Source organism: Ahaetulla prasina, chromosome 15, assembly GCF_028640845.1.
Source record: "Ahaetulla prasina isolate Xishuangbanna chromosome 15, ASM2864084v1, whole genome shotgun sequence".
NCBI classification, from domain to species: Eukaryota; Metazoa; Chordata; class Lepidosauria; order Squamata; family Colubridae; genus Ahaetulla; species Ahaetulla prasina.
The window spans coordinates 14,886,006-14,910,687 of record NC_080553.1 but is presented as its reverse complement, the minus strand read 5'-3'; the positions used below and the strand labels follow the sequence as shown (position 1 = coordinate 14,910,687).

At 47.9% G+C, this 24,682-nt stretch overlaps 1 protein-coding gene across 2 annotated transcripts; it reads right to left on the bottom strand.

Annotated features, from left to right (window-relative positions):
- Nucleotides 1-1,340: 1,340 nt before the first annotated feature.
- Nucleotides 1,341-23,567, bottom strand: CASTOR1 (cytosolic arginine sensor for mTORC1 subunit 1). Of its 2 annotated transcripts, none has more exons than XM_058158606.1 (9): nt 23,269-23,567; nt 15,566-15,630; nt 9,938-10,131; nt 8,816-8,948; nt 7,484-7,607; nt 6,435-6,542; nt 5,512-5,594; nt 4,032-4,126; nt 1,341-2,456 (listed from the first exon to the last, which is right to left on the bottom strand). In XM_058158606.1, the coding sequence occupies exons 1-9, from the start codon at nt 23,379-23,381 to the stop codon at nt 2,391-2,393; spliced, it is 981 nt and encodes a 326-aa protein (XP_058014589.1). In that variant the 5' UTR covers nt 23,382-23,567; the 3' UTR covers nt 1,341-2,390. The 2 variants fall into 2 exon arrangements, with proteins under 2 accessions (XP_058014589.1, XP_058014588.1); XM_058158605.1 differs by having other exon boundaries at nt 15,566-15,636; nt 23,269-23,548.
- Between the last annotated feature and the right edge of the window lie 1,115 nt (nt 23,568-24,682).

Sequence of the window (24,682 nt, the reverse complement as noted above, 5' to 3'; positions counted from 1 at the left end):
TTGTGCCCAGTTTCTTCTTCTATTCAAGAGAAGATGGTTGACGGTCCATGTTGGATCACGGACTCTCAACTCGTGCAGAAAGCTCTAGAAACTTTCCAGAAAAAACCTGAAGTCTGGGAAAGCCTAGACAGATAAAAGTGGAGGCCCATGGATCTGTAAGTGGTGAGAGGTCACCTACAAACAGGGGTCTCCAACCTTAGCAACGTTAAGACTTGTGGACTTCAACTCCCAGTTGAACTCTGGGAGTTGAAGTCCACAAGTCTTAAAGTTGCCAAGGTTGGAGACCCTTGACCTATGAAGGTCACCTTCTATTGCTGCACTTGAGAAGTCAACGCCAACCTTCTCAACTCAGGATTACTCCATCACAGGCCTTGGGCTGGCCGAGTGGCCAAACCTTCCCCCCCTTTTCATAGCAATCTGATTGGCTAAGAAAAGGTGGGGTGGGGGGAAACAGAAACACTAGGATGTCTACACAACCACAATCCTTCTCTTTCGAGCAGGAAGAGTTTGGGGCGATAAGACACCTAAACCCAACCTTCTCGTTGGTCCCCAAGAAGAGACCTCATAAGAGGTTCCCCCAAGGCAGGGGTGCGGCTGCTGGGGGTTCGGGAGAACCTCTAGCTAAGATTCTGTGCAGTTTGGAGAATCCCCAAATCCCACTCTTGGCTGGCCCTACCCACCCTGCCCCACCCCTCCCAGGAGTCCCCACACGGCCCGTTTTGGGTGCAGGAAAGTGCAGGGCACGCACGGAGGCTCAGGGAGGGCGAAAAACGGGCCTACTGGAAATTTGGGGAGGCTGGAAACGAACCCGTTTCTGGTCTCCAGAGGGCCTCCAGAGCCTGGAGAGGCCATTTTTGCCTTCCCGGAGGCTCGAGGAAAACCTCCAGAGCCCAGGGAGGGCAAAAATGCTTCCCCACTCACCGCCGTGGTGCAGGAGGCGGACTAGGCCACGCCCCCCAAGCAACCGGGCAGAGAATCCCTTGCTAAAATTTTTGAAGCCCACCCTCGCCCAAGGGGTGGAAAGACAAAAGGATGCCCCGACGCAAACCAGAGGACGTCTCTACTTCCGTCCCGTATTCAGTACAAAAAAAAAAAAAGAAGACACGGTTTGGAACGGCGACGCGAGCGCTTCCGTTTTTTTTTTCCAGGCGGTTCCAGAATTCCGTACCGGATGAAGGCTGTAGCTTACGTGATTGTTTCTCCTTCAAGGAAGCTTAATAATGAGAAGGCACTTTTAAGGCATGAAGGCTTCAGAAAAACAGGGGGAGAAGAGGGAGTTTTTGCGACCCAACCCCAACCTGTCCCTCCCCCCCCCCCAAAAAATATTTGACAGCTAATGGTTCAGATTCATGTTGGTTTGTAATACTGCTCACCGAAACACAGAAGGAAGGGAAGTTGCAGGAGCACCCAAAATAATAATAATAATAATAAAGCTTATTTCTCTCCTTTTAGCAGCCGCAGAACAATGGACATCGAGGTCCAAAGCTCGCTCTCCTCTCCTTCTGGTCACTCCTCCAGCCCTCCCTACAACAGATCCCCCAAAAATTATAATCCAGTGTTTTTCTACTGTTAACATCGTGCCCCGAAAAGGGAACCTGACTTTAAAAGCTAGGACTATTGGGGCTCCAGATACCTCGGGGTTATCATCTCCTGAAGCCCCCTCAATCAATCATCTAGAGCAGGGGTCTCCAACCTTGGCAACTTTAAGACTTGTGGACTTCAACTCCCAGAGCTTTGCTGGCTGAGGAGCTCTGGGAGTTGAAGTCCACAAGTCTTAAAGTTGCCAAGGTTGGAGACCCCTGATCTAGAGAACATCGTTTCTGGAAAACACCCATCCTTTCATTGCGGGGCACGGAGGGCCATTCTAATTAAGTCACCTTGCCCCCCCCCCCAAGGACGCTTTTAGAAATCTCAGGATATGTGCAAAATTAGAGAGAGAACGAGAAGAAAACCGCTCCTTCCTGACCGAGAAGCAGGGTTCGTTGTGTCCGAGGGTCTTTGTCTGAGAGTCTTTAGAGATGGCAGATAATCAAGGAACGCGAAGACGGCTGAGCTAACCGGAAGAAGAAGCAGTAACACTGAAATCTACCTAGAGAATTCCATCCCTGTTGGTCAACCTGGAGAATTGGGACAACAAGGCACGTGTTTCTCCGCCCCCCCTGGGAGAAATGGAAGGGGAGAATGTTAGGAATATCCTCCAAGCAAAGACGAGTCCCGAGAAAGATCATTTGGCTTGCAGAGGAGCTGGGCTCCCAGGCACTCTCTCTCTCTTTCTCTCTCTCTCTTTCTCATTCTCTCCAGGAACATCCGTGGGGAGTAAGGCTGGACCAGATCCGTCAGTTCGTGGCTTTTGAAACCCAGAACCTGAGGCCAAGGGAGCCCAGGGGCGGTTATCTCCCAGCCTCCTGGCGTTTCTGGAGCACTTCAATGACCTCGCCAATGCCGTCTTCTGGAACCTGGAGGGAAGGGGATGGAAAGGGGAAGAAAAAAGCTGGGTTGCCTTTCGACACCTTTCAGGAAATACCAAATACAGGGGAAAGCCCAAGTTATTATATTTTTTTTGAGGGGGGGGGAATAGTCTTCAGATTTGGAAGTTTAATATTGCTGTTAAGAATAACATTTTTTTTGGTCTTATTAAATTGGCCACTATATTTTCCTGACTGAGGGAAGGGAAGGGGAAGGGGAAGGGGAAGAGAGAGGAAAGGGGAGGGGAGGGGAGGAAAGGAGGGGAGGGGGAGGGAAGGAGGAGGAGGGAGGGAGGAGGAGGAGGAGGAGGAGAGGAGAGGAGAGGAGAGGAGAGGAGAGGAAAGGAAAGGAAAGGAAAGGAAAGGAAAGGAAAGGAAAGGAAAGGAAAGGAAAGGAAAGGAAAGGAAAGGAAAGGAAAGGAAAGGAAAGGAAAGGAAAGGAAAGGAAGGAAGGAGATGGGAATGGGAGGGAGGGAGAAGGAAAGGAAAGGAAAGGAAAGGAAAGGAAAGGAAAGGAAAGGAAAGGAAGGAGATGGGAATGGGAGGGAGGGAGAAGAGAAGGAAAGGAAAGGAAAGGACAGGAAAGGAAAGGAGGAAGGAAGGAAGGAAGGAGATGGGAATGGGAGGGAGGGAGGGAGAAGGGAAGGAAAGGAAAGGAAAGGAAAGGAAAGGAAAGGAAAGGAAAGGAAAGGAAAGGAAAGGAAAAATAAACAAGGGTAAGGAAAGGAAAGGAAAGGAAAAGTAAACAAGGGAAAGGAAAGGGAAGGGAAGGGAAGGGAAGGGAAGGGAAGGGAAGGAAAGGAAGGAAGGAGATGGGAATGGGAGGGAGGGAGAAGGAAAGGAAAGGAAGGAAAGGAAAGGAAAGGAAAGGAAAGGAAGGAGATGGGAATGGGAGGGAGGGAGAAGAGAAGGAAAGGAAAGGAAAGGAAAGGACAGGAAAGGAAAGGAGGAAGGAAGGAAGGAAGGAGATGGGAATGGGAGGGAGGGAGGGAGAAGGAAAGGAAAGGAAAGGAAAGGAAAGGAAAGGAAAGGAAAGGAAAGGAAAGGAAAGGAAAGGAAAAATAAACAAGGGAAAGGAAAGGAAAGGAAAGGAAAGGAAAGGAAAGGAAAAATAAACAAGGGAAAGGAAAGGAAAGGAAAGGAAAGGAAAGGAAAGGAAAGGAACGATATGAAATGCTTTTGTGAGTTGATAAGGGGTTTAAATTTACACTCATAGTCACATCTTATGCCTCAAAACAACTCAAGGCGATCAACGTTTGGTCTGATGGTTAAGACACCAAGCCAGAAACCAGGAGATGGTGAGTTATAGTCCCACACCTTATCCATGAAAGCCAATTGGGTGACTTTGAGTCAGTCCCTTTCCCTCGGCCCAACCTGCTTCCCGGGGTAATTGTTGTGGGGAAAATAGGAAGGAGGAAGGAGTATTATTAGGTACGTTCGCCACCTCGCGGTGTTTATAAACAACCATAAAAGTGAAATTATATAAATAAATTTTAAAAAAATCAGGAACCCTCAAAACAACAAATGCTTCAAACTCGGGATGTCTTCAAGCCCTTCGTGGCTTACCAAGGCGTGGTCAAAGTTGAAGGTGCTGATGTAATAGGCAGAGATGTCCGCGCTGGCCAGGGGTTCAGCAATCTGGGCCACGATCCCACATTCATCTGTACAAGGAAGGAACCAGGAGACACATCAGCTCAATGCTGGGCCAACCTTCTCAGGTTCTGGAATTTGACCAAACGAGATGACCCTTATTTGAGGGAGAAGCACTTTCCTCTAAGCAGGGGTCTCCAAACTTGGCAACTTTTTAAGACTTGTGGACTTCAACACCCATGGCTGGCTGGTGTTGTGGCCCGCCCGCGGAGCTGGCGGCAGATTCGGATAGTGAGGAGGTCGGGGACGAACATGGGTCTGGGGAAGGCTCCGATGAGGGCTCTGCATCGGAGGCAGAGAGGGGGCCAGGGCCGTCTTGATAGTTGTCAACTGCCTTCGGAGTCGGACATCGGTGAGGCAGAAGAACAGCTGGAGCCTGTTCCCAGTGTTGCCAGATGAAAGGAACAGCTAAAGAACAAGGGTTGACTCAGGAGTAAAGCCACAGGTCGACGATGAATGGCCCCTCCCAAAGGGAATAAAAGAGGCGCAAAAGAGGAGTGGAGTTTGCAGGAGACAATTAGTTCGCTTAATTGGTTCATGACTCTCTAAGACTCCTGGCCAAGTTTTGAAGATATCGGCCTGGCAGTTCTCCAAGCCCGATATGGATGTGACTGAGAGGAATTCACGGTAATTTAATAAAAAAGGTGTTTTTTTTTTGTCAGGACAAGGAGTCTGCTTCGTGCTCTTGGGAAAGCCTAGGTCAGAACAACTGGGGAACTCTGAGAGTTGAAGTCCACAAGCCTTAAAAAGTTGCCAAGTTTGGAGAGCTCTCCTCTAAGGAGAACCCGCGAGGTCTTCGGGACACCATCTCAGAGCCATGCAATCGCTCTAATTGATGGTTTAGAAATGAGAGTGGATTTCTTCCCGAGGACGGGATCTTGAGTTAAGTGGAAATGGAAGTTCTACTTCCAATTGTGCTCACAAGAACGACCCATATTCTACTTACTTCCGAGTTAATTCCAAGAGAATCTGTTATCTATACAGTGCCACTGTCATAGAGGGACGTGGTGGCTCAGTGGCTTAAGATGCTGAGCTCGTTGACCGAAAAGTCAGCAGTTCAGCGGTTCGAATCCCTAGCACTGCCACGTAACGGGGTGAGCTCCCGTGACTTGTCCCAGCTTAGCAGTTCGAAAGCACGTTAAAAAAAATGCAAGTAGAAAAAATAGGGGCCACCTTTGGTGGGAAGGTAACAGCGTTCCGTGCGCCTTTGGCGTTTAGTCCTGCCAGCCACATGACCACGGAGACATCTTCGGACAGCGCTGGCTCTTCGGCTTTGAAACGGAGATGAGCACCGCCCCCTAGAGTCGGGAACGACTAGCACAGATGTGCGAGGGGAACCTTTACCTTTACCACCGTCGTTGATAAAGTGTGGAAAAGAAAATATAACGCAACTCACCGAAGCCCAGGGGCTGCCCACCAATTCTGACCATCCTCCACAATTCCCCTGAGGAACTGGTCAACAGCAGGTCGCTAGGGAACCTGGGAAAGGAGAGGAAAATCTGATGTCTTCTCCACAACGTTATCCGTTGGAGCAAAGCTAACCCAGATGCCTGCAGGTCTGGGCCTCTGAGTGGCTCAGACTGCTAAGACAGTCTATTATTAACAGCAGCTGCTTGCAATTACTGCAGGTTCAAGTCCCACCAGGCCCAAGGTCGACTCAGCCTTCCATCCTTTATAATGAGGACCCAGATTGTTGGGGGCAATAAGTTGACTTTGTATATAATATACAAATGGATGAAGACTATTGCTTAACACAGTGTAAGCTGCCCTGAGTCTTCGGAGAAGGGCGGGATATATATTCAAATAAAAAAACAAAAAACAAAACTAAGGAACCTCTAAAGATGCCGTCTACTGCCCGTTCTTTCATCAGTAGACCCAGGAGGTTCTCTGCCCTCTGCCCTGTGGACGATGGATAGGCAACTAGGCTAGTCCTGCCACCCAAACGCTGTGCTCACGTTGATCACGTCAGAGAAGATCTATCACTACTTGGGAGGTATCTGGGATTAAATCCATTTTAGGGATGGGCTGCTGGGGGTTCGCAAGGATTCGGGAGAACCTCTAGCTAAGATTCTGTGCAGTTTGGACAACCCCTGAAATCCCACTCCTGGCTGCACCCATCCACCCTACCCCTCCCAGGAGTCCCCACGCGGCCCGTTTTGGATGCAGGGAAGTGCAGGGTGCGCACGGAGGCTCGGGGAGGACGAAAAACGGGCCTACCAGAAGTTCAGAAAGGCCGGTTTTTGGGGAAACACGGTACTCAGAGGATTGCAATACTCTAAGCCGCCTCAAGGACACAACTCCCCTTTGCGTGGCACTCACTTTTTCTTGGTCTCGGCATCCATGACGATGGAGATGTAGCCCTCAATCAGTGAGAAGGCAAAGAACGTAATGGACTCCTGGTTGTTAGCAGCTGCATCTTTTGGTGGGCTGTGAAAAGGCCAAAGACAGAAAAGGCCAATGTCAAATTTTGGACCATAAATGCCTCCTATTTTGGACGCGTGGGGCGGAACTGAAAACGGTTTCGGTAGGACTTTCCTATTGTCCTAAAAGCGAGGATCTGCGGTCCTCTCGAATTGGAGCTTAGATCAGACAATCTGATCACCAGCAGAAAAACAAGGTTAGGAACATTCTGTCGCAGAAGGAGAGGCTGAGCTGGAAGGCGGCGTCAAAGATGTCATCAGTTTAGAATCATTGTGTTGCCACAAAAGAACCCAGTGCAGCCCTGTGAATTCCATCGAGCCTTATCTATTGCCAGTTCGGCTCTGACCATTAGTTGACCATTAGAGTCTTGTAATTAGAGGTAGCAATGATATGGGCAGTCTTTGACTTACCGCCATTCGTTTTAGCGACCGTTCAAAGTTACAACAGCGCTGGAGAGAAGCGAGTGGCGCTTGTTTTTCAAACTTACAATGGTTGCAGCAATGAAAAAAATTGATTTATTTGTTTTAATCAATTAAAAAGTGATTTAAAAAATTCAGAAGCTTGGCAATTGACTCATATTTATGACGGCTGCAATCTCCTGGGGGGGGTCACGTGACCCCGTCCCCCTTTGCGACTTTGTGATAAGCCAAATAATGGAGAAGCCGGATTCACAACCATTTTACTAACTTAACCATGCAGTGTTTATACAGCGATTCACTTAACAACAATACAGTGATTCGCTTAACAACCGTGGCAAAAAAGGTTGTAAAACGGGACAAAACTCACTTAAGCAGAGTCTCGCTTATCATGGGGAATTTTAGACTCGACTGTCATAAGTCGAGGACTACCGATAAATCCTGGCTAAGAGCACTCCTGGTAGATTCTCCCTTTTTCTTAGCAACCTTCTTTTTCTCCCGCCACACAACCAGCCCAGATCCATCACCAACCTGGCTGAGTAGAACAGGACATCGATGAGCTTCGTGGCAATGGCTGGCAAGGTTTCGGGCGCGATGCTGAGAATGCAGAATCTATTCTGAGGAGTCTGAATGGGATGCACCGTGGCGTTGAACTCTGAGAAGCAGAGAGAGACACAGAGAGAGAAACACTGTCAGTCCTGCCCCAGGCTGATCCCTTAGGAAAGGAAAACCCTCGACTCCAGTGATGAAGCACCCAACAATTTCTCTAGACACAAACTGTTCCGCTGATCAATTGTCCTGTCAGGAAATCCCTCCTTAGTTCTAAGTTGGATCCCGCTCTGATGTGATCTCTCTTTGGGATCTCTCTTAGGGTTTCATGCCTAAGCAGGGGGTTGGACTAGAAGACCTCCAAGGTCCCTTCCAACCCTGTTTATTCTGTTTCTATTTGAAACTGATGATCTTCCACCTGTTACTTCTTGTCCTGCCCTCTGGTGCTTTGGAGAATAAGTCGAGCCCCTCTTCTCCGTGACAACTTCATCAACTTGAGATTTTCAAGAAAAGATTGGACTGCCATTTGTCAGAAATGGCATAGGGTCTCCTGCTTGAGAAGGGGGTTGGACTAGATGACCTTTTAGGTCCCTTCGAACTCTGTTAATCTGTTTATCTGCTCGTGGCTCCCGTGTGACACCTATCCTGCGCAGACTGCACTGCACTGCACTGGCTACCTGTGGCCTTCCGGGTGCGCTTCAAGGTTTTGGTAACCATCTTTAAAGCGCTCCATGGCATAGGGCCGGGCTACTTACGGGACCGCCTACTGCTACCGAATACCTCTCACCGACCCGTGCGCTCTCACAGAGAGGGACTCCTCAGGGTGCCGTCAGTTAGGCAGTGCCGTCTGGCGACACCCAGGGGAAGGGCCTTCTCTGTGGGGGCTCCCACCCTCTGGAACAAACTCCCCCCAGGACTTCGTCAACTTCCGGACCTCCGAACCTTCCGTCGCGAGCTTAAAACACATTTATTCATCTGCGCAGGACTGGATTAGATTTTAAATTTATACTGGTTTTAATGGGTTTTATTATTTATATTGCTTTTTAATAATTCGGCCATGTAGAATAAGTTTTTTAACTGTTGTTTTAGTCTGTATTTGTATGTACTTTTTTATTTGCCTGTGAACCGCCCTGAGTCCCTAGGGAGATAGGGCGGTATATAAATGTGATAAAATAAATAAATAAATAAATAAATAAATAAATAAATAAATAAATAAATAAATAAATAAATAAATAAATAAATAAATAAATAAATATTGGAAGTACTCAAGTACTGGAATTGTTCTGATTTGATCCCAGTAATAGAAAAACCCACCTTGTTTTGCCTTGTGGAACCCGTTGCTTATGTCTTCACAGTTGGCAGGGCCCAGTTCTCCATTCACCTCCTCATAAATGTCAAATTCGCCGGCCAGGGTATGGATGACCACAGGCAGATCCTTCTCCCGTACCTGAAAGGCAGACCGAAGATCACCGAAAATTACAGCATCGCCGCTTCCATTTTGAAGGGCTCCCATTTCTCCTGCTTGAGCAGTGGAATTGGACTAGAACTGTGATGGAGAACCTATAGCACATGTGCCACAGCTGGCACACAGTGCCCTCTCTGCGGGCACGCGAGCCGTTGCCCTGGTCACGTTGACTGTGCATGTGCGTGCCTTCCGCCATCCAGCTGGTTTTTGGGATGCGCAGGGGGCGGGGGGGCTTGTGGGAGATATGCGTGCATGCACAGGGGGGGGTCGCGCATACATGTGTGGAGGCAGGGGGAGCACAGCAGTAAGTAGCACACACATTCCGGAAGTGTGGAAACGTCCCCGTTTCTGGCTTCCGGAGGGCCTCTGGAGCCCGGGAAAGGCCATTTTCGCCCTGCTGGAGGCTCGAGAAAAGACTCCGTAGCCTGGGGAGGGTGAAAAATGGGCCTACCGGAAGTACCGGAAGTCCAAAAACGGGCCCATTTCCACCCTCTGGAAGGCCTCCAGAGCCCGGGGGAGGCTGTTTTTGCCCTCCCGGAGACTCAAGGAAAGCCTCCGGAGCTTGAGGAGGGCGAAAACACCCTCCACCGTGGTGCAGGTTGCTAAAAATTTTGAGCATCACCCTCCCGCGCATGCACACGGGCGCAGGGGGGCGCATGGGGGGTTCACGGGCATATGCACAGGGGTCATGGGGGTCGTGCGGGCATTCACGGGGGCTCGCACATTGCATTATGGGTGCTGGAACACACACGTACTTTTGGCACCGGAAGAGAAAAAAGTTAGCCATCACTGGACTAGAAGACCTCCAAGGTCCCGTCCAACTCCATTATTCCGAATCCCGAGTGGATGCTGGTTGGCTAGCTGTTCCCTCTCCGTCTCAGCCCCCCATTTACCTTCGAACCCAGCCCTTACCATACCACCGTTCCCCACCCTGGCTCTGGAACCGGCTCCCCCCTCCCACAAAAGCTCACCAAAATAAAATCAGTCTGATAGGTGGACAGCATTAAGACGGAAACGTTGTGTTCGGCCAGGGGTGCGATGACGGATTTTGCAATCTTGGTGACGCCTATTGGCTGGTTGTTGAGGGAGGCGCTGCCGTTCGACGAGACGTTAAGCACTAGCCAGGTGGAATCCACCACTTGTAGGTACTCAGAGGCGTGAAGCTCTGGAAGAAATGCGAGAAAACGTCATGAACTTGTTCTATCTCCTTCCCCACTTCAGACCCACGAGCTGGCCTTTAGCCAGTGGATTCACGGCTCTTATTAGTCCTGGCAGAGAAATTGCAGCTGGCTGCCAAAGTTCAAACAAATGACTCACATAGCAAGACTTTCAGCTCTTTTTGAAACGGATCAGCTAAACTTTTGCTTCCCGTGGAGTGAGAGCAGTCCCAAAGCTCTTTATATATCCTTTTGATGATGCCACTTCTCTAATGTTCTGAAGCGCGGGTCAAGCCAAGCTTGATTATTATTATCAGCTGGGTCTGAAGGCGTACCCTGGGGAAGGGAGGAATCAGGGGATGACGGCCTCATTACGTCCTCCGACTGGTCTGGCTCTCCAGGAGCCAGAACAAAGGAATCAGTGCTCCCGAGGTAAGCCTTACCGGCCCTTCCCCCTCACTCTCGGAGTCACTTTCGGGCATGGGTCCAGGTTCGGGGGCTGGAGTCACAACAGAACTACATAGAACAGGGAGGGCAAACCTTTTCGGCAACAAGTGCCGAAACCAAAATGTGCATGTGAGCACACGTGCGCCAGAGCACCAAGAAGCCCAAAGATCAGCTGACTGGCGTGTGCATGCCTGTTTTTTGACCATTTTCAGGGCATTTTGGGGCTGTTTTTCGGGGTGTTTTCAGGGCGTTTTCGGGCCCCAAAACAGCCTGAAATGGCCTAGAAAACAGGCTGGATTGGGGCTGTTTTTCCAGACCATTTGCAGGCCGTTTTCCAGCGCTCCAGCACCCGCTGGTCGCCATGCATGTGCCTCCCGGAATCGGAAGAGCAGCTAGCGATGGCTCACATGCCCACAAAGAGGAGTCTGCATGCTACATCTGGGATGCACGGCATAGGTTCACCATCACGGGCATAGAAGATAGAATAAGAATGAAAAAGAATCATCGAGCTGGGAGGACCTTGGAGGTCTTCTAGTCCAACCCCCTGCTTAGGCAGGAAACCCTACACCGCTTCAGACAAATGGTTCTCCAACATCTTCTGAAAAACTTCCAGTCTTGGAGAATTCACAACTTCTGGAGGCAAGTTGTTCCACTGGTTAATTGTTCTAACTGTCAGGAAATTTCTCCTTAGTTCTAGGTTGCTTCTCTCCTTGATGAGTTTCCAACCGTTGCTTCTTGTCCTGCCTTCAGGTGCTTTGGAGAATAGCTTGACTCCCTCTTCTTTGGGGCAGCCCCTCAAATATTGGAACACTGCTATCGTGTCTCCCCTAGTCCTTCTTTTCATTAAGCTGGACGTACCTAGTTCCCATTAACTGTTCATTTTAGCCTGGCTACCATGTGGTGTAACTTCTGTGTATGCTTGAAGTTTTTTTTAACAATATATCCTATTGTTATCCTATATAATCTACAGATCCCTCACATCCTGGACATAAACTGTCTCAACTCCTACCCTCAAAACAATGCTATAGAACACTGCACATTAGAACAACTAGACACAAGAACAGTTTTTCCCTGAAGGCCATCACTCTGCTAAACAAATAATTCCCACAACACTGTCAAATAATTTGCTAAGACTGTATTACTATTCTTCTTCTCTTCCTTACTAGTATCTATCTCTTCCCACTTATGACTATAACCATCTCGCTTGTATCTTTCAATTTATATTGTTTTTATTTGTTTCCTAGTACGATATGATAACTTATTAGTAATTTTGACTATCGCTAAGTGTTGTATCTTTTTATTCTCGATGAATGTATTTTATCCTCCTGATGTACACTGAGAGCATATGCACCTAAGATAAATTCCTTGTGTGTCCAATCACACTTGGCAAATAAAGAATTCTATTCTATTGACTGTTTACCCCATTAAAAAAAAAAGCTAGAAGTTCAAGGCAATTTAGGTGTTGTTGTTTTTTTCCCTAGAGAAAAAAGGCTTTATCTCCCAGCTGGTCAGCTTTAACAGATACGCCAGCTCATATTTCAGAATTAACCACAAGGTCTACACTTCAGTTAATTTCCAGCTGTAAAATAAATCAAAGTGAGTTTTTTTTAATAAAAAAAATCTAATTTACACTCAGAAACTGAAGGGATATTGGGGTTGATGATCCCAGATTCTGTGAAAGCTGGATGGTAGCTGGATTGGACACCTGTGATTTAAGGCAGCATTTCCAAACGTGGCCACTTTTAAGAGGGGTGGACTTCAACTCCCAGAATTCCCCAGCCAGCCACGCCTGGAATTCTGGGAGTTGAAGTCCACAAGTTTTTGGAGACCCCCTGATTTAAGGCATCCGGGGGGGGGAAAGGAAGTTAAAAATAGAAGAGAAGAGAAGAGAAGAGAAGAGAAGAGAAGAGAAGAGAAGAGAAGAGAAGAGAAGAGAAGAGAAGAGAAGAGAAGAGAAGAGAAGAGAAGAGAAGGATGGAGAATAGAATGGAATGGAATGGAATGGAATGGAATGGAATGGAATGGAATGGAATGGAATGGAATGGAATAGAATTAGAATAGAATAGAAGAGAAGAGAATTAGAAGAGAAGAGAAGAGAAGAGAAGGATGGAGAAGAGAAGGATGGAGAAGAGAAGAGAAGAGAATTAGAAGAGAAGAGAATTAGAGAAGAGTAGAAGAGAAGAGAAGAGAAGAGAAATAGAATAGAATTCTTTATTGGCCAAGTGTGATTGGACACACAAGGAATTTGTCTTGGTGCATATGCTCTCAGTGTACATAAAAGAAAAGATACGTTAGTTAGTTAGTTAGTAAAGAAAACTTAATTTGGAAAGGAAGGCTATCCAAGCTGACATGGAGACGACAGGAAACTCAGAATGGGTCTCCTCCAAATTGGGTTAAAAATTAAGACAGTTCGCTTTTTCGGATGACTGGATCACCGAACAGACTGGAAGCCGGTTAATGGTCCTCAGAGGACCAAAGGTTTCCATTCAGAAGGAATTTTCAAGGGGGGGGAGAAGAAAACAAATTTTTGCCCCCTTTTTTCCCCCAGTCACAATTCTCCACCATGACTGAGAGGGAAACCACATCGATGAAACGAGATGTCGTAGCCAAATCTTAAGATTTACCACCAGGGGTGGGCTTCAAAAATTTTAGCAAGGGATTCTCTGCCTGGTTTCTCTCCAGGGAAACAAGCCTCTTGAAAGAATTTCCAAGCAGTATAAAAAACAACAACTGTAAATTATACAGTTAAGTAATAGAGTTGCTATCTTTCTTGCTATCTTTCTTTTGTCCTCTTCATTTCATCCCTTCTTTTTTCTCATTCCTTACTACCTTCCTCTTATCCTTCCTTCCCTCTCACCTTACTTCCCTGTAATACCTTGTCCCCATCTCTTCTCCCTTCCTTTTTCCCCTCCTTCTCTCCTTCCTTCCTTTCCTATTCCAGATACGCTCCTTCCTTCCTCACTCACTTTTATCCTTCCTTCCTTCCTTCCTTCCTTCCTTCCTTCCTTCCTGTCCTATCCCAGTTATGCCCCTCCCTTCCTTCCTTCCTTCCTCACTCACTTTTTCTTTCCTTCCTTTCTACCTTCCCTCCTTCCTGCCCTATCCCAGTTATGCCCCTTCCTCACTCACTATTATCCTTCCTTCCTTATCCCAGTTAAGCCCCTTCCTTCCTTCCTTCCTCAATCACTTTTATTCTTCCTTCCTTCCTTCCTTCCTTCCTTCCTTCCTTCCTTCCTTCCTTCCTCACTTTTATCCTTCCTTCCTTCCTTTTATCCTTCCTTCCTTTTCTATCCCAATGTCCTTTCCTTCCTTCCTTCCTTCCTTCCTTCCTTCCTTCCCTTTTATCCTTCCTTCCTTACTTTTATCCTTCCTTCCTTCCTTCCTTTTCTATCCCAGTTATGCCCCTTTCTTCCTTCCTTCACTTTTATCCTTCCTTCCTTCCTTCACTTTTATCCTTCCTTCCTTCCTTCCTTCCTCACTTTTATCCTTCCTTCCTTCCTTCTCTATCCCAGTTATGCCCCTTCCTTCCTTCCTTCCTTCCTTCCTTCCTTCCTTCCTTCCTTCCTTCCCTATCCCAGTCATGCCCCTCCCTCCCTTTTTGTAGGTCTACCACCATAATAATAATACAGTAATAAAGATTTGATTTCATTCAAACTCTTCCCCTCCTCCCCAGATTCTCTCCCCCTCCTCCCAATTCCAGGAAGCACGTGAGGAGGGGGAGAGTTCCCTTCGCCCTGTGCCCACATGCAAACCTTGTTCCCTGGGAACAGTCCGAAACCCTCGTCCCAGCCTCGGAAGTTCACACCTTCCTTCAGCTGTGCCAACCCTGCTGCCAAGGCTGGGCTGGAGCCACTCCAGGAGTCCAGCGATACAAAAGCCGCTACGGTCAGCAAAGATCGGCCAGCGGGATCGGGTTCCCCCCCCCCGCTCCCCGTGCTCCACTGGGCAAGTGGAACACCCTGAGATAAACATCTGTTCCCTTTTCATCCTTGGAAATATACAGCTGGGCAGCCAAGCGATTGTTCCCTTTCTTGGAATTTGCGGGAGCCACCCACCCAACCAAAAAATGCCGAATCTTCTCATTTTCCAGGCCTGCAACTTCCTCCAATTTCAGTTTGAACTGAAATCCAAACATTTGGAGGGCTCCTATGTTGGCTGCCTTCCTCCTTCCCAAAACCATCCCGTCCGCCTTTAACAGTAACGAGAGTTGGAAGGGACCTTGGAGGTCATCTAGTCCAACCCCCACCCACCCCGCTCAGGCAGGAGACCCTGACAGAATCACAGAGTTGGAAGGGACCTTGGAGGTCATCTAGTCCAAACTCCCCTGTTCAAGTAGGAGACCCTGAAAGAATGATAGAATCACAGAGTTGGAAGGGACCTTGGAGGTCATCTAGTCCTACTCCCCTGCTCAAGCAGGAGACCCTGACAGAATCACAGAGTTGGAAGGGACCTTGGAGGTCATCTATCTAGTCCAACCCCCCCCCTCTGCTGACGCAGGAGATCTGTACTAGGGATTCGAACCACCGACCTTTCCGATCGACAAGCTCAGGCTCTTAACCATTTGAGCCACCTAGCCAAGCATTCACAGGAAGCGACTTTTCACCGTGTTAAACTGGCCGCCCGGAATGGTGGCACCGATAGTTATCGACACGCCAAACAGATCCCCTTTTAAAAAATAGTTCCTTTTTTTTTTCTTTTAGAATCCACCAACTACCTTCTGCATGTGCAGAAACTTCCTGATGACGTCCGGGACGGTGGGCGGAGCCTCCCGAGCCGGTTTTACTACCGGTTCTTACAAACCGGTCCGAACCGGGGGGGGGGGGTAACCCACCACTGCGTGACACCTGTACCGACCGTTATGGCAGTCAGGTAACTTGAGGTATGCAGTGAAGGTCGGAAATAAGTCAGAAATGGGCTACAAATTTATTGTTTTCAGTCCTGGCCACAGCTGGTCAGTCAATGAAGGAATACCTGCACTCCAAAAGGTGATCGTACCTTTGAAGCCATCTTCATCCAACATGATAGTGTAGTCTTCAGGTGTCTCCGTTAAGCTGAAAAACCTGCACCTGGGAAAAGAGAAGAGCGCTAAGTCAGGCTTACGAACTCGTGCTGTGAAATTTCTCTCCCTTTGGACTAAAATTGGGAAAATCACCATCAACCGCCAAGTCCCACTAGGCAGAATTCGGATCAAGGTTCCACCCCAGGACGTTTTCAGGCAACAGGGACATGGCCATGGCTCAATGGCTAAGACGCTGAGCTCGTCGATCCGAAAGGTCAACAGTTCGGCGGTTCGAATCCCTAGTGCTGCGCAATGGGGTGAGCTCCCGTGACTTGTCCCAGCTTCTGCCAACCTAGCAGTTCGAAAGCAAGTTAAAAAAAAAATGCAAGTAGAAAAATAGGGACCACCTTTGGTGGGAAGGGAACAGCGTTCTGTGGGCCTTTGGCGTTGAGTTATGCCAGCCACATGACCACGGAGACGTCTTCGGACAGCGCTGGCTCTTCAGCTTTGAAACGGAGATGAGCACCGCCGCCCCCTAGAGTCAGGAACAACTAGCATGTATGTGCAGGGGGAATCTTTACCTTTACCTATCCAGGAACACCGAGATAGAGAGTATGGTCTAGTGGTTAAGGCACCAGGCCACAATTTACCACTGTAATTCCTGCCACACTTTTGGTCGTAAGTCAAGTTTCTTGTTTAATGCAAACATTTCTATATCTGTGTATATTTCCAAAACATTTATATCACTTTCATTATTTTAAGTGATCGCATTCTGTATAAATGAGTCCCCCCTATTTTATTACACCGGTCCATACAAAGGCTACGTCTAAAGGCCAACCAATCGTAGGTGGCAAATCTAATTGAGTGAAAGATATATTTATCTTTCCAATGTGGCAAGTCCTTTGACTAAAATAAAGACACCTCTACGGTTAAAATAAAATAAAATAAAGATCTTTAAAAGGCTTTGGAGCAGCAAAGCAAATCCCCAGAAGCGTTTAAACTCGGGGTATCCAGTCTTGGCAACTGTGAACTTCAACTCCCAGAATTCCCTAGCCAGTTGAAGTCCACGAGTCTTAAAAAGTTGCCAAGGTTAGAAACCTTTGATTTAAACTCTACATTTTCGTCTCTGAGTAGTGGAGACACCCTAATTTTCAACCATTCAATCTTTCTTTCTTTCTTTCTTTCTTTCTTTCTTTCTTTCTTTCTTTCTTCCTTTCTTCCTTTCTTCCTTTCCTTCCTTTCTTTCTTTTTTTGTTTCTTTTTCTCTTTTCTTTCTCCTTTTTCTCTTTTCTTTCTTTCTCCTTTCTCTTCCTTTTTCTCTTCGCCTTTCTTTCTTTCTCTTTTCTTTTTCTTTCTTTTTTCTTTCTCTCTCTCTCTTCCTTTTTCTTTCTTGTCTTCCTCCCTCCCTTTCTTTTTCTCTTTTTTCTCTCTCTTCCTTCCTTCCTTCCTTCCTTCCTCCCTCCCTCCCTCCCTCCCTCTCTTTCTTTCTTTTTTTCTCTTCTCCCTCCTTCCCTCTCTCTCTCTCTCTCTCTCTCTCTCACACACACACACACACACACAAACCCACTCCAGCAAAATTTCTGAGGCTACCCCTTCAAGCTTGAAAAAAACTTGAAAACCCCACCGACATTCCCCAGGGCCTCTTAAGCAACCCAAAGAAACAAATGACCAAGCTGCACTCAACCGCAGGCACACAACACAAAGCTTGTTTAACCGCGACACGAAGCGCCCTGCCCTTTTTGTCTGACACACAACTTGTTTATTCCCTCGCAAGAGTTTGAGAAAGGGAAGAAAAAAAAAGATTGTTTGAGCAGATCAAATGGGCCGGAATGAAAGAGATTGCTGATTCACGTGAAACGCTTGGAGTTGGCGCATGTAACGTCCAGCTCACTGGTAGCAAATTAGCCACAAATGCTGGTGTCTGAGTTTTTTTTCAAACTTGGTACCGCAAAAGGATTAAACCAGATTTTTGGAAACCGTTTCAGGCTTCGATAGAAGAGAATATTCTTCGCTCGGGGTTCAACTGTGGGGTTCTTGGCGTTTTCTGAACTTAGTGGTTTTCTCGCAGACATTTCATGACCCAACTAGGTAACATCATCAGTGCCAGGGGCTTTAAGGCTTGTTTATTATGCTGCTTTTGTTAACACAACAACAGAAATCTGTTGTTTTTCTACAATTTGTAGCCATCAGAGAAAGAACTGTGAATGTAAAGCATTTTACATTTACATTTACAACTTTTAACCTAGGCAGGGCAGAGCAGAGACCTTAGCTTTCTCTAACGAATAATCCTAGAATTCCAATGCAAGTAGTCCTCATTTAGCAACAACTGGGAACGGCCACTTGGTCATTCAACGCAGCTGTGTAAGTGAAACTACAACAGTGTTTACGTCCTGACTTCAGCTTGGCTGGTTGGGGAAATTGACCATTCGACGATACCATTTAAGTGTATAAGATCACCTGCCTCGAGCACGGGGTGGACTAGAAGATAATATACCGGCTGAGGAATTCTGGGAGTTGAAGTCCACCCAATCTTGGAAGTGGCCGAGTTTGAAACACAGCGAGCTAAATATTGAATTGTTTTGTTGGCCGACCCAATTTCGGGAGAAAAAGTTCACCAGGTGAGTTAAAATTCTCACCGAGGGGAGCAAGCAAAAACCAGGTCTCAGGTGAGGAAGGAAGGAAAGAGGAAAAGCTAAAAGAGGAAGGGAAGAATGACAAAGAGGAACTTAAAGAAGAAGAAAAAACAAGGCAGTGAAGAAATCTCATCAGCAAATTACCTGGTTATTACAGCTGTTTGGAATGCTGTAAGGGCGACTAAGCAAGCCACAATATTTTTCTTCCATGTTTTCCAGAAGTATTCCTCCCCCCCTCTTTTCAATAATACATCAATAATGTTCAGGGTTATGAAAACTGAAACCATTTCACATCTGGAGGAAAAAGAAACCAATATATATATTTCCCTAGCTTAATGTTGATTTAAGTTGCCTTCACTGTACAAAGATTTAAGCCAGTTTTTTTTTTTTTCATTCTAACAGCCAAACTTTTAATTTTTTTCAGACTGGAAACTGTTTTGTTTACACCGCAGCCTTAAGGCTTTTCAAAACAAGAACAGGAATTTGTTGTTTTTCGAGGATACGTGTAGCCATCGCGGAAAGAAGTGTAAAATGTAAAACAAACAAGAAAAGAAAACAGCCGTTCGAAACGGAGCAAGGCCAAGGGTGAAAAAAACTACATTTTCCGGAATATTTTTTTTATTTTAAATCCACAATTCGATTCACGCTTCGCTACAGTTCTGTCCCTCTGCAAAGGCAGAATTTCAAAGTCTGTTTTGTTTTTGTTTTTTTAAGGCAAACCTTTTTTTTTTTTCCTTTAAGAACCACTATGGGCAGTGGTGGGATTCGGCCAGTTCGCACCACTTCGGGAGAACCGGTTGTTAACTTTCTGAGCAGTTTGGTGAACTGGTTGTTAGAAGAAATCATTAGGGCAGAGAACCGGTTGTTAAATTATTTGAATCCCACCACTGACTACGGGGTTTTAAAAAAGGCAATTTGTACCTTTCGGAAGCTGCAGTGTGTTAAAGAGTTAAGCAGCCAGATAAGACGCGGAGTGAAGTAGCTAAAGGAAGTAGGAAACTGGCTTGCAAAGCAGGAATTGGTGGGGGAAAACAATAGGTAGCAATGCCAAGGAACTATGCTGGAGAAAGAACAAAATAGAAAACGTAGAATTAGGCCGTAAGGACTGCTAAGGAAGGAAATTTGGAAGAAAAGAGGAAGGCACAGCAAGCCTGACTTGGAAAACATAGCTCTAGTTTAATGAAAAGAAGGACTAGGGGAGACAAGATAGCAGAGCTCCAATATCTCAGGGGCTGCCCCAAAGAAGAGGGAGTCAAGCTCTTCTCCAAAGCACCTGAGGGTAGAACAAGAAGCAACGGGTGGAAACTAACCAAGGAGAGAAGCCACTTAGGAATTTCCTGACAGCGAGAACAATTAACCGGTGGAACTGCTCGCCTCTAGAAGTTGTGGGCTTGCTCCAACACGGGAGGTTTTCAAGAAGAGATTGGGCAATCCTTTGTCTGAAATGGTATACAGGGCTTCCTGCCTGAGCAGGGGTGGGGTGGGGGGTTGGACTAGAAGACCTCCAAGGTCCCTTCCCACTCTGTTATTTTCTTTTCATCTTCTGTTATACATTTCACGTAAATTCGGAGCTGGCAGGCTTCGTTTTTTATCTCCAAGTGTGCAAAAACAACTTATGAAACCCAGACAGAAGTTGTGAGCCAAACAACCCACTTGGTACTGATAGGGAGCTGTGGCCTCCAGATGTCCTGAAGGATGACTCTGAAAATCCTCTCTCAACACACACACACACATATTAGAAAACTAAAGGGAAAATTTTCCACTGTCTCAGATTCTTTCCTATGGCAAGATAGCTGATCCTAACAATAACAAAAGATAAAGGAAATTACCTTCCAAAAAAAGCTTTAGCTAAGCCTAGCTTGGATGGAATTCCTCGATCATTATGCAGGTAGTCCTCGACTTATGACCACAATTGAACCCTCTACAGACCCGTTGCTAAGCGAGACAGGCGTTAAGAGAAATGTTGCCCATTTTTACTTGCCGCTTGTTGCTGACTGAATCTGTGCCCTTGTGATGTTAGCAACACGGTTGTTAAGTGAATCCGGCTTCCCCCATTTTGGTCGCAAAATGGATCACGTCACCTCTGAGACACTCCAGCGGTCGTAAATATGAAGCAATTGCCAAGGGTGTGAATTTTGATCACCTGACCGGGTGTGTGTGTGCCGCAACGGTTGTTAGTGTGAACAACGGTCGTAAGGTTGAACCCTTGTAGGTTCAAACGGGCGCTGAACGAAAGGCTGTAAGTTGAAAACTATGTGTAATGACTGGTAAAAGTTTCCCTTGCACATACGTGCTAGTTGTTCCTGACTCTAGGGGGCGGTGCTCATCTCTGTTTCAAAGCCGAAGAGCCAGCGCTGTCCGAAGACGTCTCCGTGGTCACGTGGCCGGCACGACTCAACGCCAAAGGCGCACGGAACGCTGTTACATTCCCACCAAAGGTGGTCCCTATTTTTTCTACTTGCATTTTTTTACCTGCTTTCGAACTGCTAGGTTGGCAGGAAGCTGGGACAAGTCACGGGAGCTCACTCCGTTATGCAGCGCTAGGGATTCGAACCGCTGAACTGCCGGACTTTTCGATCGACGAGCTCAGCGTCTTAGCCACCGAGCCACCGCCTCCCCTTGACTACCTCCTGTAAATTCTATCTATGAGAGGGAAGTCAGCATTTTTTATCAATCGGAATTCTCCCACAAAACAGAAGCCAGAGCTGAGAATCGGAGCATCGATATATATATAAAACCCCAATATTTCTTGATTAAAAAATGGGACAATGATCCGGGCGGCTTAAAAAAACACCGACAGCTTCCACGAATCATTATATTTGCAAAATATTTCTGCATCAATGCCCCCTTCATTTCTGCAATTCCGAAGACCCCCTGAAAAAAAAAACCAAAAAAGCTTGAGAGAGAGAGAGAAAGAAAGAGAGGGAGGGATGGAGAGGGAGGGAGGGAGGGAGGGAGAGAGAGAGAGAGAGAGAGATCGGTTGCCAACTCTTGCAGCCAAGTGCAGGGGCGGGAAGAATTTAGGAAAAAATAAATGGCTTCAAGAAAGGAAAATAAATATAATTTGCTCCAAAAGGGGAAAAAACTAAATGGAATCAGCCGTTTGGGGTGGAAAAAAAATAAAAGCAGAGCTGTTTATTTTCCTTCAAGGCTTTCAAGCCAGCCGTGGGGGTGTCCCGTGCGGGTTATGTCAGGATCCGCACCCGTGTGCCCAGCGCCAAAATAAATGTGGCTTTTTTTGGCTGCACTTAAGAGGGACAGGATGGGGACGGGGGGTGGGGGGAAGGGATCCTCCTGAGCTAATTGGGGTCCATGGAGCCTCTTTTCAAGAACTGGGGAGGGGTTACTCCCCCCCAAAAAAACACAGGAGCAGCCAAAGCCTCATGAGCATCTTTTAAAAAGAGTTTAGGGTGTAGGGTTTTCTGCCTGAGCAGGGGGTTGGACTAGAAGATCTCCAAGGTCCCTTCCAAATCTGTTATTCTATTCTAAAAAGATTGTGAAGAATTCGCCGTATTTGGGTTTTTGGCTGGGGAGCCTGGTGCATTCCTGGATTTAAGGAGCAACGACTCCAACCTCCTTGGGGACGATGGGAAATGTAGTCCAAGAGCTCTAGAAGGGCCCAGGTTGGAGGAAAGGCTTCTCATGAGAGAGAGAGAGACACACACACACACCCTCCCAGTTCTAAATTGGGGCTAATCTTACAACTTCTCCTCTCTCTTTAGCTCAACCCCACAATTTCTTTACAGATCTGGTAGGCCTCCTCTGGGCTTCTCCTTTATTTTTTGACCTCCCCCTGACTACAACTCCCATCTCCCCCAGCCAGTTGGTCTGCATGGTGAGAGTCTAAGCAAAGCAAAAAAAAGGGAGCCAAGATATTGGGGGACGGGGGTCTCGCACCACCTGGGCTAAAGCAAGGGCAACTGGCTGCAATACTCCGCAGTACCACTAGATGGCAGTAGAAAGAAACCTTTCTCGCCATCTACAGGGCTTCTGGAGAATTGCAGTCCACTTTTCTGATACCCTGAAAAGATTATGGCCATCTTCAGAGGCTGGCAACAACCACAATATGGCAAGAGACACAGGTCCGTTCTATCCACACATGCACCGGACTGCCCCTCTCCTTGTATATTTGTATACACACTTGTATGACACTTGTATACTAACACACACATCAGGGCTCCACCCTTAATTTGCAAGCACACAGCAAAAAGAAGTTATTTTTCCGTGTATATACCGGTCAGAGTAACAAGAGTTGGCAGGTCCTTAGGCACCCCCTCCCCAATTCGGAGCACGTGTGTAAACACCAGCTCTGATCCACAATCCGATAACGGCGCCGAATCTGCGGCCCAAGGATTCCAACACTCCGCCTGTGCAGTCTCTGTGACACGCGTGTTTGCGCCCTCCCTAATGCACCAACCCCCGCCTGCGCAGCTTCTCCTCTCCTCCCCACCCCCCACCGTGACACGCGTGTCTGCATCCTCCCGAGTGGACCACCAACCCCCGCCTGCAGTCTTCCCTAAGCCCATTCACAACGACACGCGTGTCTCTGCATCCTCCCGCATGCACCAACCCCCACCTGGGCAGCTTCTCCAGCCCCACCTTCCGCGACACGCGTGTCTGCGCCTTCCCAACTGCACCTACGCCCGTGTCTGCACGGTCTCTCTCCACCAGGCTAGCCACGGCGACACGCGCGTCTGCGCCCTCCCGTGTGCACCAGCCCACTTAACCTGACACGCGTGTCGGCGCCCTCCCAACTGCACCAACCCCCGCCTGGGCAGCTTCTCCAGACGACCTTCCGCGACACGCGTGTCGGCGCCCTCCCAACTGCACCAACCCCCGCCCGCGCAGCTTCTCCAGCCCACCTACCCTGAGAAGCGTGTCGGCGCCCTCCCAACCTGCCCAGTCTCTCCTCCACCAGGCAAGACGCGCGTCTGCGCCCTCCCGCGTGCACCAACCCGCCGCCCGCGCAGTCTCTCCAGCCCGGCCCAGCCGACACGCGTGTCTGCGCCTTCTCACGTGGGCGCGCACACACACACACACAGTCCCCCTCCCCGGCGCCTTCCCACCTGCTGCGCTGGGGCAGGAGCAGCATCTTGAGCAGCGGGTGCGTGTAGAGCCAGAGGCCGCGGCGAGCCAGGCTCAGGACCCGCACGCGGGTCTCCAGGATCCGCAGCTCCATGGCGCAGCCAGCAAGGCCGGCAGCTCAGCCCCAGCTCTGGGCTTTACGGAAGCCGGACCCGCAGCGCCGCCTCTTTCCCCAGGCCCGGCCCGGCCCACGGGGTGGGGAGCGCCGGCCCCTGACCCACCCCCGGCCCGCCTTCGCCTTGGCTTGGCTTGGCTTGGCTGGGCGCGCCTCTGAGCTCGTACAGAGCGCATTGGCAACGACGCGCAACGTTGCAGCCAGAGGGCCAGGCGCGCGCGTCTTGGCTTCTTTCGCTTTCCCGTCGCGGGTGCTGAAAAGGGAGCCCCGGGGTTCTCACGACCCGTTCACGAGCCCTGCGGGTTTCGTGGATTGATGGCGAAGTAGGTCGGGTGCCCCCGCCCTTCGCCTTGAACTTTCAGCGCCTTCCTTCCTTCCTTCCATTTTCTCTTTCTCTCTTTCAATTTTTCTCCTTTCTTTTATTCTCTTTCTCTCTTCCTTCCTTGTGTTGTAAATGTTGTACCTTGATGAAGGTATTTTTTCTTTTATTTACACTGAGAGCATATGCACCAAGACAAATTCCTTGTGTGTCCAATCACACTTGGCCAATAAATTCTATTCTATTCTATTCTATTCCTTCCTTCTTTCGTTCCTTCCCCAATCACCGGAGGTTTTTAAGAAGAGATTTGGACAGCCGTTTGTCTGAAATGCTATATAGGGTTTCCAGCCTGAGCAGGGGGTTGGACTAGAAGACCTCCAAGGTCCCTTCCAACTCTGTTATTCTGTTTTTCTGCTATTCTTTTTCTTTCCTTCCTTCCTTCCTTCTTTCCTTCCTTCGTCTTATATTTCTCTTTATCTCTTTCAGTTTTTATCCTGTCTTTTTCTTAATCCTCCCTTCCTCCCCTTTCCTTCCTTCCTTATAATATTTGTTTTTATCTCTCGATTTTTCTCCTTTGCTTCTCTTAATCCTTCCTCCCTCCCTTCCCTTTTGTTCCTTCCTTCTTCCTCCCTCCCCCTTGTTTTAGATTTCTCTTCATCTCTTTCCATTTTCTCTTACTCCTCCTCCCTCCCTCCCCTTTCATTCCTTCTTCCTCTCTCCTCCTTCCTCCCTTTCCTTCCTTGTGTTGTAAATGTTGTACCTTGATGAAGGTATTTTTCTTTTATTTACACTGAGAGCATATGCACCAAGACAAATTCCTTGTGTGTCCAATCACACTTGGCCAATAAATTCTATTCTATTCTATTCTATTCCTTCCTTCGTTCCTTCCCCAATCACCGGAGGTTTTTAAGAAGAGATTTGGACAGCCGTTTGTCTGAAATGCTATATAGGGTTTCCAGCC

Excerpts from the sequence above, each read along its gene's own strand:
- CASTOR1 (XM_058158605.1), bottom strand. The coding sequence starts at position 23,381 with ATGGAGCTGCGGATCCTGGAGACCCGCGTGCGGGTCCTGAGCCTGGCT. Across the intron at positions 8,949-9,937 it reads ATCAGACTGATTTTATTTTG|GTACGGGAGAAGGATCTGCC; the intron begins GTGAGCTTTTGT and ends TCTGCCTTTCAG. Across the intron at positions 6,543-7,483 it reads GTCCTGTTCTACTCAGCCAG|CCCACCAAAAGATGCAGCTG; the intron begins GTTGGTGATGGA and ends GCCTTTTCACAG.